The sequence below is a fragment of the Apaloderma vittatum genome, unplaced genomic scaffold (genome assembly GCF_000703405.1).
Source record: "Apaloderma vittatum isolate BGI_N311 unplaced genomic scaffold, ASM70340v1 scaffold15404, whole genome shotgun sequence".
In the NCBI taxonomy this organism is placed as follows: domain Eukaryota; kingdom Metazoa; phylum Chordata; class Aves; order Trogoniformes; family Trogonidae; genus Apaloderma; species Apaloderma vittatum.
Window position 1 is genome coordinate 52,617 of NW_009713360.1, and position 19,457 is coordinate 72,073.

The 19,457-nt window shown below is 37.6% G+C and overlaps 1 protein-coding gene across 1 annotated transcript; it reads right to left on the bottom strand.

The window, feature by feature from the left end:
- Positions 1 to 6,872: 6,872 nt before the first annotated feature.
- Positions 6,873 to 16,823, bottom strand: PKNOX1 (PBX/knotted 1 homeobox 1). Its single transcript, XM_009868345.1, has 7 exons — positions 16,653 to 16,823; positions 14,987 to 15,086; positions 13,827 to 13,924; positions 11,377 to 11,505; positions 10,303 to 10,379; positions 8,525 to 8,697; positions 6,873 to 7,574 (listed from the first exon to the last, which is right to left on the bottom strand). Exons 1-7 carry the CDS (start codon positions 16,821 to 16,823, stop codon positions 7,363 to 7,365), a joined length of 960 nt encoding a protein of 319 aa, XP_009866647.1. The 3' UTR covers positions 6,873 to 7,362.
- Between the last annotated feature and the right edge of the window lie 2,634 nt (positions 16,824 to 19,457).

Below are 19,457 nucleotides of genomic sequence, written 5' to 3' on the forward strand. Positions count from 1 at the left end.
AATCACAGATTAACCCTTTAAAATGATCTAAAATCCCTCTGGACACGTTCTGGAGTAAGCAAAGGGCTGTAAAGAAGATAATTTTCCAGGAAAATTATTGTCAGGGTAAGAGGAAATTTGTGGTGCAATTGGTCAGAAAGCTGACAGAGACCCTGGCCTGGCCACCCCAGCAGCTTTGACAAGGCCCATGACATTCAAAGGAAGGCGCCCACGTCCTGCCACAACCTCCATCCAGCTGTTACTCAAGGCGATGCGCCTGCCATCCCCCAGGTGAGGGACAGCATCGGGAGGCTGTACCAGCTCCAGCTGACACAGTCAGACACAACCCTGCCAGCCAGGGCTGGGGTTGTCCTGTCTGGGGATCACGCTTGGATGTCACTGTGCCAGTGTTGGGGAAGCAAGAGGAGGCGTGAGTAACGCTTCAGCGCTAAGCAGACGTACATCAGATCTCCAGAGCACCCACGTCAGTCTTCAACTTCGCCGAGGCAGACTCGCACGCTAAATGAAATGAGTTTGAGTTTCCTGCCAGAGCAGAATCACTGTCTTGTAATAAAAAGGCTGCTCATTGCCCGAAGATTTCTGATCCAGTACAACATGGTAATTTTAAAAAGGCATTACAATCTACCTGGCTAAACAAGGGCCCTTGCAGAGGGCCCATGTTTTCAACTAAGTTGCTACCACATATGCTTGGAACCATTACTGAAAGTTTGATTTCCATGCCATTTTAATTAACAATTTTGAAACAACAACAACAAAAAAACCCACCCCAAAGTCACACACATTATGGACTATTTACCTGCTAATTCTCTCTTTCATCAAAGCTCCTCCTGTATTACAAAAATGTAATAAAAATCCCCGTACTTGTAAGAACTAGTAAACATTTTTCTCCATTTGCATAAACAAGACAACCTAAGCAAATAAAAAGGCCAAGGATTGTCCCTGGACAAGAACTAGTTAACTAGTTTGAAACTATGCTCAAGTTCTCTTGAAAACATATTTGTCTTTCAGCCAAACAATACCTTTAAATAATGCAAATGTTTTGCTTGAAAAATGTGCTTTTTCAGTTCACAGAGAACAGTAGTGTAAAAATAGATCGTCCATGAAGCATATTCTCATGTTTAATTTTATCCTTTGATAATCACTTGCTTCAAAATCCCTTAACAACGAAGGAAAAAAAGTTACAGGGTTCACATTTTAAAGACTGTCGATAGTATAGACCAAATGCTGCTAACCCGGGGAACGATTTACGGGCCACTTCTGTCACAACCTGGAAACATTTGATTCTATTAGCAAAAAGTATCTTTATAGTAGTCTACAAGGTTGGTAAGGCATCTCACTGCTTTCTCCCACCTTGCTTTTCTCTGGCAAAGCCAGCTGTGATCACTCAGCAGGTCCTGAAGATTTAAGTCACAGAAATGGAAGAGATTTTATATTTCCAGGTGATAAGAATGAACAACTAACATGGTTTGGGCAATCACTTAACAGCACGTTAGCGCCAGTTTCACTACACTTTACACTGGATGACCAAGTTAACTTTAGGTCTTAAAAAAAAAAAAAAAAAAAAAACAACAATCTCAAACCTATTATGAAGGAGCTCAGCAAGCCGAGGGCAGGGGAAATCCACACCAAGTTTGGGTCTGGCAAAAACGAATCCGCTTTACTATTCAGCTACGCTGAAGGGTAAAGAGCAAAGCACATTCAGCTCAAGGCTGACGATTTGATCATTTGCAGACTACAATCAAACGTGCATTTTCATGGATATGCTCTGGTTTTAGGAGGTGGTGAGAGTTTGAATTTATTATTAGGAAACCAAAACATTTCACTTCATTGTTTAACATGCGAGATTTTCATGGAGGGAATGAAGGTTAGTCACATTTCCAACAGGATTTTAAAAGTACATTTTGCCTATTCAACTCTAAAAACTAAGCTGAATATAAGGCTGAAAGGTTTAAAAGACTAAGTAACAGAAGTCAGAAAGACAATAACAATACAGCACCTAAAAATGGGTAATTCACACATTTTTGACATTTGTGTCTTGCATAGACAATTATTTAATTCATTTGTTCTCCCAAGATGACAGCTCAGAAAATAAATCTTAAATCAACTTTAATCAAAATTAAATGCATATGTTCCATTTTTCAAAATATCAGGGTGCTTTGTTTCTTTTAAGTGCTACAAGTCTAATGGTTTTATTAAACTATCATCCCTTGGAAAGGCTTTGTTTCATCTTTTGGGCTGTCAAGTTCATGAATTCAGGAAGCCGAACTGCCTTCTGATTCCTCCAGAAGCAAACAAATACATTATTCATGTATTAAATCTTTGCAGCTCTACTCCACTAGAGGATCCATAAACCTGACGCTACTTTTAAAAAACAGGAACTGGGAGCTCTTAATTCCTCAGTGCAGGTCTGCCTTCTGGCCAGATTTTGAACATCAAACTGATACGTGGTGCACACACTAGGTCAGCATTAACTCCCACCCTTCTGAGAGAGCCCTTCGTTCACAGCCTGACTTCCACTGGAAGAACATGAAGGTACGAAGGCAAGGTACAAGCTGGAGGGTTCTCCCAAAGGTTCTCAAGAGCCATCAGGGACCGAAACACAGAACCAACTCTCTTGCAGGTAAATGCAGCCATATGGAGTTTCCCCAAGGTCAACAGGACTCCACTTTCACCCAGTATCCAGGATCTAGAAACTCTCTGCAGAGTCAGAGCCATACCTGTGGGTTCTATGTCTTTTCCAACATGATTATTTTTTGGAACCATCATTTAAAAATATATCTTGAGTGATCTGAAAGAATTTACTAAAATACAATGCTTCTAAATTTGAAGAACAACAGGAAATTGCCTTCCCTGTTACAGAAGTTTTGGAAAAATTAAACCTAAAACAGAGTTCTCAGTCAATGATCTAGATGACATTGAAAAAACGTTAAAAAGTTTTTGTCCTGGTTTCAGGTGGAATAAAGTTAATTCTGTTCCTAGTGGCTGGTGCAGTGCTGTGTTTCAGATTTAGCCTGACACTGACAACATACTCATGGATTAGCTGTTGCCAGGTACCACTTATCCTAAATTATTTCCTGGTTTCCTGTGCTCTGCCAGCAAGCGGGAGCACAAGAAACTGGAAAGGAACGTGGCCAGGAGAGCCGACCCAAACTAGTCAAAGGGCTATGTCCTCTGCTATGATGACAGCTTGAGGGAGCTGGCATTATTCAGCTTAGAGAAGGCTCTCCGGTGACCTAATAGCTGCCTTCCAATACCTGAAAGGGGCCTACAGGAAAGCTGGAGAAGGGCTTTTTACAGGGGCCTGTAGCAATAGGACAACGGGAAATGGCTTGAAACTGCAAGAGGGTAGATTTAGACTAGATTAAATGAAAAAATTCTTCACCTTGAGAGTGGTGAGGCACTGGAACAGGTTGCCTGAGGAGGTTGCTGGATGCCCCATCCTTGGAAGTGTCCAAGGCCAGGCTGGATGGGGCTTTGAGCAACCTGGACTAGTGGGAGGTGTCCCTGCCCATGGCAGGGGGGTTGGAACCAGATGGTCTTTAAAGTCACTTCCAACCTTTATCATTCTATGATTCCATGATTCTATGATATTCTATGCCACAGGATGTCATGTCCAGTATATGAGCTGGGGGAAACTGGCTGGGAGGGGCAGACTGCTGCTTGGGCATTGGTCAGTAGGTGGTGAGCAACTGCAGTCTTGGGTTTCATCTCTCTTTTTTGTTAATATTACTTTTCATTATTATTAGTAGTATTATTTTATTTCATTATTATGATTGTTGTTGTTATTATTATATTTTTAGTTATTAAGCTGCTCTTACCTCAATCCACAAGTTTTACTTTTTTTTTTTCTGATTCTCCTCTCCATTCCACTGGAGGAGGGAGGAGTAAGCAACAGGCTACATGATCTTTAGTTGCTGCCTGGGATTAAATCACAACAGTTTCAGTAATCACAACTGCCTAAGAATTACATTGTTGTTTTTTTAAAACACATTAATTGTATTGCATATGAATATGATTTTAATTTGGGGCAGGGAGAGAGTTATACATGAGTTTAAAGTTTTAAAGATTTTTTTTAACTAATGTAAACACGTACCTTTCCTGAATAGTGATGCTTTGCTTAAATCAGCAACCTTTCTCACAAAAATCTTTCTCAGTAAAAATGGAGGACATTACACAATTTAAAAAAAAAAAAAAGAACAAGCACTTCTGGGCAGTTCATACCCCCTACAGAATTCTCACTGAATTAGAAACCAAGGTTTGAGTTCCATATGTTAAGCAATACATTTGATTGTATTGGTAAAGCCTTTTTAGATTTAGAAATTCACGTCTCTATGTTTTTAGGTCTTTAATTTGATGGTGAAACTATTCCACATTCCCCCTTTCACAGTAAATGCTGTCAACTTCTCTTAGAGGTATTGAAAAACTAGCTGAAGGCAAGGTCACAAATGTTTCAGAAGAGTAAAACTGTAAGGTGCAGGGAATAAAAAAAAGCTAACCAGATAACAGTTTCTTTCTGAAAACTTTCAGAAGTTTATAAACCCTGATACATGCTTGTTTCCAACTGAATTCCCAGTGGCACAAACTACACAATCCTGAATGCTCTTCCAGCCAACTGTATAGGTATTAAATTGTTTTAATATCCTCTCTCTTTTTAAGATCTCTGTTCTCACAGTTTTGAAGCGTGGGCAAATGCCCACTGCCACATTACCTCCGTATCACCGAAGTTTTGCCTGCTTGGGTTTACTCTTCCTTTCCCTGCCAGCTACCTGCTACCCCAGCAGATTTGCCGGCCAAGCTGCTTCCTAGGCCACCTCAAAGGAGGCTGGGAAAGCTCCGTGGGCAGATCCGAGGCAGCATCCATCCGCTGCTCAGGGAGGGAAGGGAGACTGTGGAAACGGCCTGTTCCTCCAGCACACGCTGATTTGGAAAAGCACACGTTTGTCCGTAGGCCTGAACACACTGAGAAGCAGACTGTTCATCTGCCTACCTGCTAGCAGCACGGGGATTAACACGTTATTAAATACGAACAAGGGTAGACAAATGAAACCCCCAAAGAAACCAGCAAATATAACGGAAACTGTTGTGGTGGTGAAGCACCTTATGGAGTTAAATTAAAAAACAACTAAAAAAATACAGCATCTGTCTCTCGATTCTAGTCATCTCAGGTATCCTTTGTAGGAACAGTAGTCTGAACGTTTCCAGAGTAGCAAGATTTGTACATGATAACTGTTTTCTTTAATTTTTTGGGGTCAAACTGGATTTGACAATAGTTTTTGAGATAGTTATGCTATGCCAAAGCCTTCCTAATTAAGTCTTCCATTATTCATTTACTGTGCTTTTTAATAAAGCATGGCACATTAGTGGCAAAGCGGAGAAGTAAAAGGAAATCAATTCTTTAGAAATTCCTGCTCCAGATGGAGTAGATCATTACAGCATTCGAACTAAGAAGCAAGATCCTCAACCAGGAATAAGCAAAAGTTGTGGCAAAAATATCACTTGTGTTGAGTAAAACTCAACGGCAATTTTTTCAAAATAGCTACTAGTCACTGAAAACTAGCATTATTCTCCACGTACGTAGACCAATGCTACTGATATTTCTTTCTGGAGTTTTTCTTCACACCAACATACACTTGCCTTGGAAAATAATCTTTAAAGATCAGTTTCCAACCATTTAAGCATGTCAAAAAGTACATGCGTTAATCCTACTGAAATCAATGGGACCTAAGCACATGCCTGAGGGTTCTGTGAAGCAGAAATTAAGTATTCAATTAAACATTTGCATCTGTCAAAGGGCTTTGTACAAATACAGTGTCTAAAGATTCTAAACGCTAACGTCTTTTTCCCTGTCACATTAGAAATGCAACTAGATTTGGTCTAAATCAGAAGGAAGTTCTGGCTTTGACCTCACCCAACATAGTGACAAATGGACAGGGCGGGGAAAGAGAACGTTGATCATACCATGAGACTCCTGGAGTCTGTTATTTGTACTTAACAATACAGAATAGGAAGTTCTGAAAGTAAATGTTCATGGATAGACAGACATAGATTCCAAACTTTGGGGAAAAAAACCCAAACTGAAATTAACTTACCACAAAGGAAAAAGCATTTTCAACATTAGCTCTTAATTTTTAAATGGCACACAAGGACTTTCTACTCTAATAAAGCCTGTTGTATATTCTAGTAGTGACCTTCAGATTTAAAGAAATTTTATATAAATCCATAAGTTATATTTCTTTTTGTATTAGGGGAAAATATTTCAAATGCAATAAAACACCAGTGATAGCAGAATTCATGACTATACAGTAGGCAATTTTTCATTTTTTGGATTCAGTGGTACAAACTATAAACTGTTAAATTTCTCTACTAACTGGAAAAATTGTGGGTATTTGAATTTACTTACCTGAATACTCATTTAGCAAATATCATCAGATATAAGTCTAGATACAGAGTTAATGTAATTTGAATATCAGTTTACACATAATATAAATCAATGTTTGACAATATCAAAATCCCATCAAATCGTGGGCCCTTCTTATGCTACTATCAAATATACTATATCACTGTGGGATAGCTGAGAATCATAGAATGTAGCGTAGGCTCGTTTATTAAATTTGGTCAGTTTTCAGACCTTCCAAATAGGAATACTAAACATTTATTTTTCCCCTCTGGAAATTCATTTTTTTTCCCCTCCTGCTTAATACAGTCATCATCCCAATTCCTAGTGAATTTATAAAAATATTTTTTTATCCAATAACCCCGGCAAGGTAAAAATAGGAGTTTTTATAGCAAATGATAAACAGGCTCACGGACTATGAGAGAAACTAAACTTATTTAAATTGCCATACATTCGCTACTGAATCACACGTCAACATTTTCTTTTTATGTGTGTTGCTGTCCACCTCAGACTAGCAGTTTTTAAGGTGCAGAAGCATCTTTCAAATATATGCATCTAACTTAACGATCAAGTTCCACACACTAGTGTCACATGCTTTAAATTTACATCACCTGCCCATCAGGAGCTGTGTTAAATAACAGCACTAATGGAAACTGCATAATTCTTTAGAAATCGCAGCACTTCCAATTCATAGAACAAAGGGGTGCTTATGTGGTTCTTTATATTACTAGATAGAGTTTTCCGAAATAAGGAAAAGAAATGAAAAAACACATTTGAAAGAAGTTGCTGCACCTGCAAAAACACTCTTTAAGCTTACTATGAAATACAAAAAAGTGCACCCTTCTATATCTACATATAAAACATATTAGAAATAAAACTTGTGTAAAATGTTTGCTGTGCAAACTATAAAAACAGTCAGTCAGTCAGTCCATTCTTTTCCTACGCATTTTGTCACGTTCTCTTGCTTCCTACTGCAGAGAATCGCTGTTATCCAAGACCAGCCCACTGATATTTGTTGTCGAGAGATCTCCTCCATCATCTTCACCGCTGTCTACAGACTCATCCTCACTCTGCCCTGCCATCATAACTTGCTGAACAGCCAGAGTAGCACCATCGGATGACAGAGACTGAAGACTGTCTACATTCATGTTGACTGGAGCTGTAATTGTTACAACAGCACCTGGAGAAGCACAATCATAGCACTTTAGCATCTTTCTCGGTTCCTTGTTTTAGGCAATACAAATTTATAGATAACAATCTGTTTCTTATCAACAGAAAGAAAACCTAAGCAACTGAATGAAATTAAAAGCTATATAGGGTGTCAAACACTTAAACACGAATTAAGTTGGCCAGGAATATTAAACTTAGCTGTGTCACAGGCACATGGCCATTTCTGCAAAGTATTCTAGCTTAATTCATTGCAGAAAACTGGGAGCATTCATACAGCTTCAAGGTGGCTTCAGTGGATATAGCTGCTGTCAGATCCACCAGAGGCCAAGGGAAAAGCTGCCACAGAAAATAAAGGAATGAAGCAGCAGCACAGAAAGGATGGTCCTGAGATTACAGCAGTTATTTCTCTTTCTGAATTGAATCTATTTGTTTGATCTGATGCTAAGGAGGTTAATTCAGTCAAAGTCTTTGGGAGGCTCTGTTACATTTTTCTGCTTCCCTGCAACTCAGCGTTCAGCGGTGTTCTACACATGCCGCAGTAACGCGTCTACAGAATTGCAGTTGCTCAGTCCCTCCAGCAATAGTGAAAGGAATGTGAAAATGATGGGCAGTCATGAAACTGAAACTAGTCCAGCACTGCTGATCAAACAGAACGCTGCTGACATGCACACACATACTGGGAGAACTCAGTTGCATTTCTAACCTTTGCTCTGCCATTCCATAACTTTTCAAACAAATGCAACAATCTCTCAACATAAATTCCAACAAAATATCCCCCCAAACAGTGAAATTTTTTAAAGACAGAAAAATTGACACATTTTTGATATGTTTTTCCAAAATAAAAAAAACATTTATACTGAAATATCAATAATTGTCCTTGCTCCAAAGTCATCAAACTCTTCATTTCCCAGTTACAGAGAAATTAACTTTATTATCTGTAGTTTAGCCAGTCCTCCTTACCATCTGACATTGTGAGCTCGTTAGATTGCTGCTGAGCAACTCCTGAGGCAATGGAGTCAGGCCAGAACCTCTGAACTGGTCGGTTCTGAGCCGTTTTCTTCTTTGTTTTCGGAGTTTCAGAACAACTGGAATCCAGCATTGGCTGAAGAATTCGCCTTCTAGCATTGATAAACCTAAACGCAATCACAGGCAAAAAGTACTTATCACCAGCTGGCTGTAAATTCGTGCTCAGATTCACAAAGTATGCAATGGGAAAAAAAAATAAAACAGGAATATAAAATATTCTTCCTAAAATCTTGGCTTGACATTCTTTTAATGTGTAAAACTGTTCCTAGAACACTGGCATACTTTGATTTTGGCAAACTAGCTAAGAAAGTACTTCTATCATTTTGCTGCTAGCAGCACTTTTTCTTCCACCTCAGAAGAGGAAATTCTCCAGACAGCATGACAGATGTACATTTTGAGATCTTATTAAAAACTAAGCACCAGAAAACTTGCTGACAGCACAGCTCAGAAAGCTGATACTCTTTTCATTAGGCTTCACCTAAAATCTAGCCCCTGCCTAACCTAGTTTGTTTGTTCTGATTTCATTGACTTCCTTAAGCTCCCTGCATTACTTATTTTATAGGCTTATCTTGGCTTTCCAAGGTCTGGTTCCTGATCCAAGAGACAACAGCAAACACATTTTTCAGATCTTTCTCAATTCCTTTTCATTCCCTGATTTTTACTTCTTTACTTTAGCTTGCCAATTGCTGCCCTTCCCCTTTCTGCTAGTGAACAAGAAAATAATTAAACCGCGTCTCACGCAGCTACCAGTAGTTGACTGAATCAATTTCAACGTAGCCAGGTGTGACTACGGCTATCATCCCTTGCTAAATCTGACAAAACACATCCAGGACCCACCTTTACCTGCAATGGAAGGAAGCAGGGTGCAGCTGGTAGGTCGACGTGCTGCAATGCAACACTCTGCAGAGACATTAGTCAGATCCCAGTACCAGAGAGCTCCATTACTACCGTGTCACACAGGCATAGCTTCACTGTTCCACTCTTGGAACCAGGTTACTGCCAATACCTTGAGTATTTCCCCACTGGACCCCCTCCGCAGCCATGCAACCAGTGTCGTCTTTGAAATAGGAGGAAGATCCCTGTTGGCCTTAGCTGCAATCATTTTAGGAACCGATACCACAAGGAGAATAGGATGCATGTAAGCACTCTCGCTCCTCTCTTCTGCAGGGGCAGATGTATTATCTTAAACTTTCAGTGATGATACAACATGCTAAAACATGCTGAACCATGAACTAGAGTAGTTGAGGTACTGACGCCCTCCATTCACACATGACTGCTCAGGGGATAGCAACCTTTGATACAAGAGCAGAACGAGTATCTGTCGACAGTAACTTTTTAAACATTTGCAACCAAAATTACCAGAAAATGCTTTTCAGAGCATCAGGTCAATAAAGCTATTAAACTTCAATTTTTTCATTTGCAAAAGAGACCCGAGAGTACTTCTCTATCTCTTTTGGCTGTAGAGTAGAATGTAATTCCTTAAAAGTTTCGAAGTTTTCTGGAGTCCTTATAACTTAAATGGCACAAGTATTATTACACTTTACATTAAAAAAAAGCAAGCTTGAGTACCAGTGCATAATTCTTGTATTTTTATATGCATTTTGTAATATACATAGATCAGTAAGTTCCAGATGTCCAAGCTAAACTCTTTAACTATTTCTCTGTGTTGTAAGCATGTGGAGACGACGACATTAAAGAGTTTTTGCTCTTACCAGTTGTTAACCTGGAGTAGTGTCAGATTTGTTTGTGCTGCAATCTGTTTCTTCTCATCCTCTGTTGGATATGGATGCTGAACAGGACAAAAAAGCAAACAAAAAAGGCATAAGCTTGTTTCATCTCATCAAAAATAAGGACTCCTTTATTACAACTGATTAAAGCTGCTAGATTAAGACCATCTGACTCATTAAAAAACAAACTTTAGAAACCTCACAGACTTTTATAGATAAAAATCATTTAACAAAGAGTGCTTTGCTACACAAAACTGATTTTATCCTTGAAAGTGTATATGATACCATTAAACCGCTGATGTGTAATTCAGAAGAAAAAGCTTCTCATGGCTGACAGTCTTTATTAAACAGCGTGATCCCTGGGCAACACAGCATGTGATCAGATCTGATTAGTTATGCTGCCCAAAGGCAATGTCATATGAGAGTACTGACATGCATTTTCTAGTTAAATAAAACTACTCTGAACTAGACCAATGACGAGTATGTATGTAACTTAAGACACGTGCATGCAGCTTTCCTGTATCATTTGTTGTAAGATAGTTGTAGAAGACAAAATATCAATCAACCAAAGACCATGATGCAACCTAAAACACATTTATCCTTTTGGGATAAGCATTTATGCAAAGCTCTGTTGAAGGCCAAGTAGACAGTAATGCATTCAGTACATGTTAGAAGGATTGTTAGAAAGACAATAAAGCAACAAAATTTCAAATCCACTACAAAAAAATCCCACAGAACACAGATGGAACTCTTTTTCCTTGTGCCATGAACCAGAGTGTAGACAGCATTAAGCTTTCAACACAATGAAATGAAGAAAGATCCCTTTTTAACAATGTTTATTGAGATCATGAGGTACAAACGTAGCATACTTATTAAAATAGTAATAAAATCAACCAACATCAGACTGTGGAATTACTCCAAATGACTTCAGGGAAAACTGAACTGAGATTACACAAATGACAACAGAATAAATTCACCTTCTTTATGAAGCAAAATCATAAGAGACCACATAAGAGAGTTACATAAAAACCTCTGACCTCGATCATGTTCAGTCCTTACCCCTATGTGCTGAAAAAGCCAAGATCTCATCACATTTGTAGCGTGCTTGGGAAGAACTCCTCTTTTATTTTTTGATGAGCCATCATCTTGATGCAAGATGCCTAGATCTTGGTTTAATTGCAACTGAAGCTGCACATATAATTTCAGAAGAAATAAGGCAGTTAACATAGTAGTAACAGTAATCGGTATCAATGTATGAATAACTAATTTATAGGAGGAATGAAAATAAATTAGGCTTGAGGCATGCTGATTGTAAAAAGCTACTTTATTTGTTAGGAAAGACTTACAATAGCAGCTCTCCCACAACAGCATTTGAAAATGTCTTTATTCAGAAAAAATGCTGTGTAAGTTTTCTGTAGTTTTCATATTTCATGTAACTTCTGTGTTACCAGGCTGTCTGTGCGATCCTGTGAGACCAGCCAAATGCCAATTTATTATAATTTAGAATAAAAATCCACCTATGTAGTAAACGTCAGGTTAATGATCCTCTCTACTGATCTATACTACCCTAAGGATCTGATGGCCTTGTCACCCGATGTAGCTATTTGCACATGTGAAAAGCAATTGAAAAAAACCCAATGCTGAATATACTCACTGTATGCAAACATTAACAACTATGGAAACTGTAATACAGTACTGATTTAAGACTAAACCTGAGGAGTTAAAATTAATTATTATGCTAGAGTTGCAAAAAAGGTGCTAAAGGTCCTGTTAAATCTAAAATCTCATAGAGGAAGAAGATGTATACGACAGACCCCTCAACTCACTTTACTATTTTCCTAAAGGTTCATATTTCTTTCTCGCTTTTGCTTTTTTATTTTTTCCCCCCACTTCCTATGGAAAAATTAAATCACTTGTACATCAGTCATCTAAACCTTAGGGAATATGTTCTTAAATGCGTATGTAGAGATAAGACAAAAGAGCGTATAAACTGCGTATGAGATTCTATTTCAAACAATTATAACTGAAATCATTCCCAATCAGGTTTTTCAGACAATATAAAGCAATTTCTTCAAGCCAGTCATTATGTCTATATCTTGTATGAAACAAGTTTTAAACGAGGTTTAAGCTATCAAATTACAACAAATGTATGTTTGGAGGCTATTTTTATTTTCAAAATCATGTTTTAGATTCTAAATGATCTGCCGTTATATGGAGGCTTTATAATGAACTTTCAGTAACTCTCCCCAGTATTTTTCCTCTACCTTCTCCTACCTCACAGAAACAGTGAAAAAGAAGTATTTCATTTCCTATGGGTATACAGGTCCAAATCAATGCACAGGTGGGTTTGGAGATACCTACTAACATGGAGAGTAGCCACAGATACATAGAGTCGGTTAAATTATTTTTTTTTTTCCTTTATAGGCTATAGGTATTTTTTCCACTCAGTATTTTATGTTTTTTTCATGAGAGGGATAAAAAGCATTTTTCTTCAAAAACACTTCAGTCTAGGAGAGTAATTGTACACATTTCATTCTGAAAGGTATCTGAGGACAGAACTCCATGCATTCTAGGGAAGAATAGGGGCAAGAACATATAAGCTACTGCCAATCTTCAGTTGGAAGCTCAGAAGCAGGAAGAAGAGAAGACAGTGAGTCAGTGATTACCAACAGATTTTATGCTGTGGAGATGGTAGATCCTCATTCACTTTTTTAATTGACTGGATTCCTGGAAGATGCAATATACCACTTTCTGCTCCAAGAGCAAGGCTCTCCCTAACTGCAGACGGTCTAGTTTTCATGCTGCCTTTTCCTTTCTTGTTTTTTTGAGGTCTCCAGATGCAACTCATAAGAGCCTCGCCTAGAAGAGTGCTGGTCCTTATCTTTTAGGGTATAATGAGCCCAATGTGAAGATCTCCCATAGTCTCTATTGAGTATTTTGAAAGTTTTACGGGAAAATACTTTTCAATACACATAAATTCTGTAATACATACAGTTTCACAGTACTACTGTTTCCCATCATGACAAAAAGTCAGTTTTCTGACAACAGCAGTGTTGCACCATAATGCTATACAGTAAATCTACCCAGTCATAAAGCTAGCTCGACAATTAAAAAAAATCATCAAAAAAAGTGTCTAGTTAATTCAGAGAGTTATTTGATTTGGTGGGAAGAGGTTTGCTTATTCGTTGGGATTGGAGGTGGGGTTTTTAATTTTATTATTTTTTTAAATCCATATACCTGCACTTTTCTGCTATCATTAAAAAAATAAAAAAGATTATTTAACAGGTAGGAAATATAATGACCTGTCCAGGTAAGGGAGATCTTGTCCTGGACCCTATGCCACAACTTGCAAGTCCTCTCACAGTGTTTCCGTTAATTTTTACATTAGTTACTGTATGTATGTACACAGAGCTCATTCTGACAGGATGTCAAATTTAAACCAAAATGTTTAAAACCAATGAGATTCATAAGAAGGCAGAATACGAATCTGTGAAGCCCACGAAACAAACCTGAGAGTTCTGGATCCGAATAGTCCCAGGTGACAGTGCTTGTGTCACCACTTGACCTTGTGGAGTGACCACAGTGACTGGCTGATACACTGTACCCCCTTAAAACAAAAAAAACCCAACCAAGATTATAGGTAAGTAAAAGCCCTTCAAATATTATTCTCTTTAAATACACAATCACATTAGCACTGCAGACAATACAATAGTTTTGATAATAGATCAAATATCACCTTCTAGTAAGCCTATAAGATGTGCTTTTTGCTACACTAAAATTTTTTCAATCCACAAAAATAGTATGGAATTTGATTATGCTTCCATTTATTTTAGGCACTCCAAATCTATTTTCAAAGAAAAACCAAGTAACTATCAAGCTATAAAATTTTTCATCGCTTTGCTTAAACTGAGCTAACTCTTCAGCCAACAAGGGTCACAACATAAAAACGATGTTTATGTGCGTCAAGTGGTTAGGGCAGTCACCTGGGTGACACCTAGATATTCCGGTCAACTAAGGTGACAAAATTTTGGTGAATGCTTAAGGTGCTCCTGGGCACCAAAGCCACAAAGCACACAGTGTGTCTCAGGATAATCTCCCTGCAAGTATATGCTGTAGGAACAGGCTGCATTGCTTTGCTGCATTTGTCATTAAGGTTTTTTCTGTTTGTTTTAAAAGTCTTGCTTAGAAGCAAAATAAAACACTTCAGTTCAAGTGTCATCTCCAAACAACAGTAGAACAACTTGGACATCAAGGATTTCATAGACTTGTAGGTGTGGTTCCAAACTCCACAGAACATCAGATAGCAAGTGCAACTGTTTTAGCTAATGGATGTTTTTGTCAAACAGATTTCTTTTCTTGAAGAAAAAAAAAGAAGAAAAAAAAAAAAAGAGAATCCCAGTCTCTGAAATGTCTTTTAACAAAAGTAGCACTGCATAGAAAGATATCTTAATATTACAGATAAGTAAACTCCACCCATATATGTGTATTTGGTACACATATAAACTAAACAAACATTCAGGAACCAGTAAGGCACCTGACTGTATTATAACAACTTCTCAGACATTAGAGTTAAAGCATATTTTTAAAAATATTTGTGTATTTTTTGCAACAACTATAAAAGAAACCAAAAAGAAGAGTAAGGTGCCAGTTTTTCTTTACTGTGTCATACCTGCTACTGTTGCCATAGTTACATTTCCCTGCTGCAACGCTGATGCTGGCACCATAATCCCTTGGGGACTGAGTGTGCCTGCAATGGCACTTGGAATTTGCTAGAAAAACAAAACAATTAGTTGCTTGCATTTTTAATTTATTTTTTTAAGGAGATAAAGCATGCTTGTGCAAATTTGGCTCTAAAAGTACATTTCGAGTCTAATCACAGGATTAACTTCAAACAGAAAGAGACTTCATTAGAGGTTCATCATTTTCTACATTAACTTTCTCATTATCATTAACCATTACCTTTGAAAATCCTCATGAAAGTAACTGTTAGAAAAGACGTAAAACTATCTTGAGAAATTTTAGGAAATAAATTATTCTAGCTATATAAATACTAAGAGAAATTAAGAGTTTCCAAAGGCACAAGGCAAAAAGGACAGATGAAATGGACCCTTGGTACTCTTATTTAAAACGATCAAAGCTTTAGAATTTTAGTTATTACCTTAAATCCTTCAATTAAATGATCTCTAAGGTCCCTTCCAGTCTAGGCCATTCTATGATTCTATGAATTTCAAAATAATGTATTAAATTACCTTAATTCCTTCAATTTCAAAATAACATATTAAGTATTCAAATACCCTACGTGTTTTATTCTGCTCAGGATAGTTGTTAATCAACCATGACCATGCAAACTCCTACACATTCTTTAATACGTATGTTTAATCTCTATTGTTACCAAGTGCAAAATTCAGTCCCTCCTGTCTCTACTGAAGACTCTAACAGAGACACAAAAAACACCTTTTGAAAGTTGTTTCTGTCTGATTTTAGTCTCTCCTTTCTACTCTTCCAGATACCAAAACCTAAGTAAGGAATCCGGACAGTGAAGTTTAAAAGTCATTGAGGCTTTTCAGAACACATAGCATGACACAGATCAGTAAGTCAGAGAAGAACTATCCCCTTAAGACATCTAGTAGGTTCTCAGGTGGCAGGTCTCACTTTCCAGCATCTAACAGCAGAAGCATGAATCATAATGTAGTAACTGTTGTTAACTAACTGTTGCCAATGTACTACAAAAAATGCAACTGCCTGTTGCATTGGGGTAATGTCAACAATATATAAACCTGAGATTCACATGTACAGATATTGGCACTGTTCATAAGTACAGTTATCCCAGGTCATGTGCAATGACATACATCTCAAAGACTGCAACTACAATCCATCAGACATTGTCTATTTGTTCCAGAATACAGACTGCTTATAAAAAGTATCAGCAATCTCCATTTATTGAAACAGACTAGACTAAGGAAAACTTCTTAAACAAGGGATTTTTCTTTGTCTCCTTTGTTTGTTTCCCAGCCACCTTCCAACAAAATAGCAAACCCAGGCTATTCTAGATATTTCCACTTGCTGAACTGAGGGAAAATCATAAAAGCAGTTAAGACAAAAAAAAAGTGACTTTATGTTCTGGCACATTTCAACATATTTGTCCATCGGACAGTGGCACACAGGTGTGCACAAAAACCTCAAACATACAGCTCTTTCTATTCTTTAAGAACCAATTTTGAGAAAGTGAAGAAAACTGCAGAAACCTTGTTTGCAAACTAATAGCAACAGAAGTGTAGTTATAACTTTCTAAGGAAATCTAAGTAGAAATAAACTTAGCTGTATTTGAAACATACCTGAGATTGCACAGGTGAATAAGGACTTCCAGGCTCTCCACTTAATAGAGTTTCACTGTTCATTTTTGTCTTCAGGCAGGCAATGTAACGACTACAGAAATCCTTGCAGAGTTCATTAACTTTCTCTAGCTCAAGCAGATGGATACGTAGAACTTGGATTGCTTTTACCATCTAAGGCGAGAATTAAAAAAAAAAAAAGTGCAAAATAAATGTTAATTTAAAAAATATTTAATGTGAAACGTAAGCAGACACTATTTTCCAGTAACAAAGACAATCCAGTTAAAGCAGAGTTACGAGTTACTAATTGCTAAGAGCTGACTAGAGCTCTCTAGCTCTGACCTTTATGCTCCAGAAATGCGAAAGGAACATGTTTACACACAACCCCTGTATCTTTCTACTGCCTAAGTAAACTATCATAGTATGCAGGGGAAATGAAACACAGCAACGTAATTTTTGTCTCTGTCAAATGTGACTCATTAGGAAGACAGAACATTTTAAGGAGTACACCAAGCATAGAACGAGCCTGCATGTCCATGTGACCTTGCGACCCACACAAAACCAAAAGTGAAGGCAAAAAATCCCATCCACACATATTCACCTGAAAGCATGGCTGGAACAGGCTTGGTCAAAAATAGTTGCCTGGAGCTGCACATCAGAAACATCAGGTTCAATTCTGCATTACACCCTGACCCAAGCAAACCAAAAGCACACAGACGAAGACTGATAGAGAGACTGACAAGACCCTTTGGGCCTTAGCAGAAATTTGTCACACGGATTGCTCAGGAGAGTTAAAAGTAAAGGAAATGGTCTGCCATCTCGCCTACAACAAAAAACCAAGAGTTTTTATTTTTCAATAAAATTAGAATAGAGGCCTCAAAGTCTGTCACGCTGTTCAACAAAGCTTAAAGTATTCCAACAGTTCTTCAGTCCTAGAACTTTGAAGTTTCTCTGCAGTTGCACAACAAAAATTAACAACACTGAGGTAAAATCATGTAAGAACTTTCACGTGAGGAGAGAGTTTCTGACATATAAACCATTAAATACAAAGCCCGAAACCAAATTAAAAAAACTCCATGTTTTAAAAAAAATTGAAGTACAGGAGATACGTACGTGATGAGAATACAAAGGCTTGTAAGCTTGGATGGCTAACTGTATTACATACTGCATAAAAATAGCTTAGGTGATTGTAAGGGTTATGGCAGAAGATCAAAAGCTAAAACTAAATCCAGATGGTCTAAATTTTCCTGAAGCAGTAGGATATCCAGGACACTCAAATGTGTACATAAAATAAGTAATTACTTTGTCAGTATGTTATTTTTTATACAGTGTTCCATCTCCAACATTTACTTGCTATGCTAGATGTCCAAGAAAAACATCCTTCAGTTTTATGAAACTGAATAATTATAATTTTGAAACATACAGCAGAGCTGGATTTTAGCATCTTCGGAAAAAATTGACCTATGTGAATGGTCATTTACCTGGCCAGAGCACTGAATCCAATGACCAGAAATGATACCTAACTAAGTAATACACTTCTTATTTCTAACTAAAGAAGCCAACTGGGTGCTGAAATTGCCTTTGTTCAAAGCGCCTGAAGGAGCTCAAGGCGGACAAACTCCTGCTTGTACTCTCCACTGTGATTTTAGCTTTCATTGTGACAGACCTTCTTCCCGCTTTTTCAGTAAAAGTTATTCCAGTTGTATGACACTCATACAGAGTAGTTAAAATAAACTAGAGAAAAAAAATCTGAACTGACAACAAAAAAAGGAGATCTTACCCCTTTTCAGGGCTAAGGAGAAAAAAATCAAAAAGCAAAACACACTACACCACATCCATCTTTAAAAGAACAGCTGCAGAAAATTCTGAGCTGTAGACTTAAGCCAGTTGATCCAAATTAAAATCTAGTAAGTCTTACAACCTACGACACCAAAAAGCTTTGAAATAATAAGTGCAATGGCCCAGCGCCGAGGTATATAAAACAGTCCTTGGTAGTGGCTGCTGTTTAAACTGTGTTTAAGTAACTTTAAACACAACCACGCAACTTGCATTAACTTGCGCTAAACTATGCAAATTTAACTAGATTTTAACACAAAACAAAGGTCATTTATGTTTAAAGATATTCTGATCCTTTCAGAATTACTGTGATTATCCTTCTGTACCGCAAACAGTTTCAGAGAAAAAAAGGCTTAAATCATAAAATTCTTCATGTGTGGCAGACCTATAGGTATTGGCCCATGTATTAGTGAATGCATAAATTATTAGGTTAAAACTGGAGTAACAAAAATACGCCTTTGGGCACATAATATCTGACCATACTAGTGATTAGGTTCCTCAGTAAAGAGGTTGTTTTTTCAGGTTTTTTTTGTGGTTTTGTTTTGGTTTTTTTTAAACCATTACCCACACTTATTTATCTACTAGCATTTGTCTGGAGGAAAAATTAAGTGCTTTCTTTAGCTTAGATTTAGTTTCAAAGTGTTGATTCATACTTGAAGTGAAAATTGAATTAAAGTCAAAATTAACCATAAACCAAGAATTAGTAACACTGTCCAGGTTTCTGCAGAGCCACACACAGTCACGTTGCTCTTACAAGAAGCTGCGCTACTGTGGCTAGGAAAGCAAACAAAACTTTATAAATATGTCATGCCTGTCACCAGGACTTATTTCCTCATTTACAACCACACTAATTGTGGCCACATGGCTCCTGGTCTCTTGCAGCATGGGGCGACTAAACTTAAATTTGTTAGCAGAAGTTCACATTTGCTTTGAAACTAAAAATGAAATAAAATAAAAAATTAAATTAAAAAA

What these genes read in the sequence shown, in the direction of transcription:
- PKNOX1 (XM_009868345.1), bottom strand. Translation starts at nt 16,823, where the DNA reads ATGGTAAAAGCAATCCAAGTTCTACGTATCCATCTGCTTGAGCTAGAG. An exon ending in GGCTTTTTCAGCACATAGGG is followed by an intron (nt 10,380 to 11,376) that starts GTAAGGACTGAA and finishes TGTCCTGTTCAG; the next exon opens with CATCCATATCCAACAGAGGA. An exon ending in CTACTCCAGGTTAACAACTG is followed by an intron (nt 8,698 to 10,302) that starts GTAAGAGCAAAA and finishes GATTGCGTTTAG; the next exon opens with GTTTATCAATGCTAGAAGGC.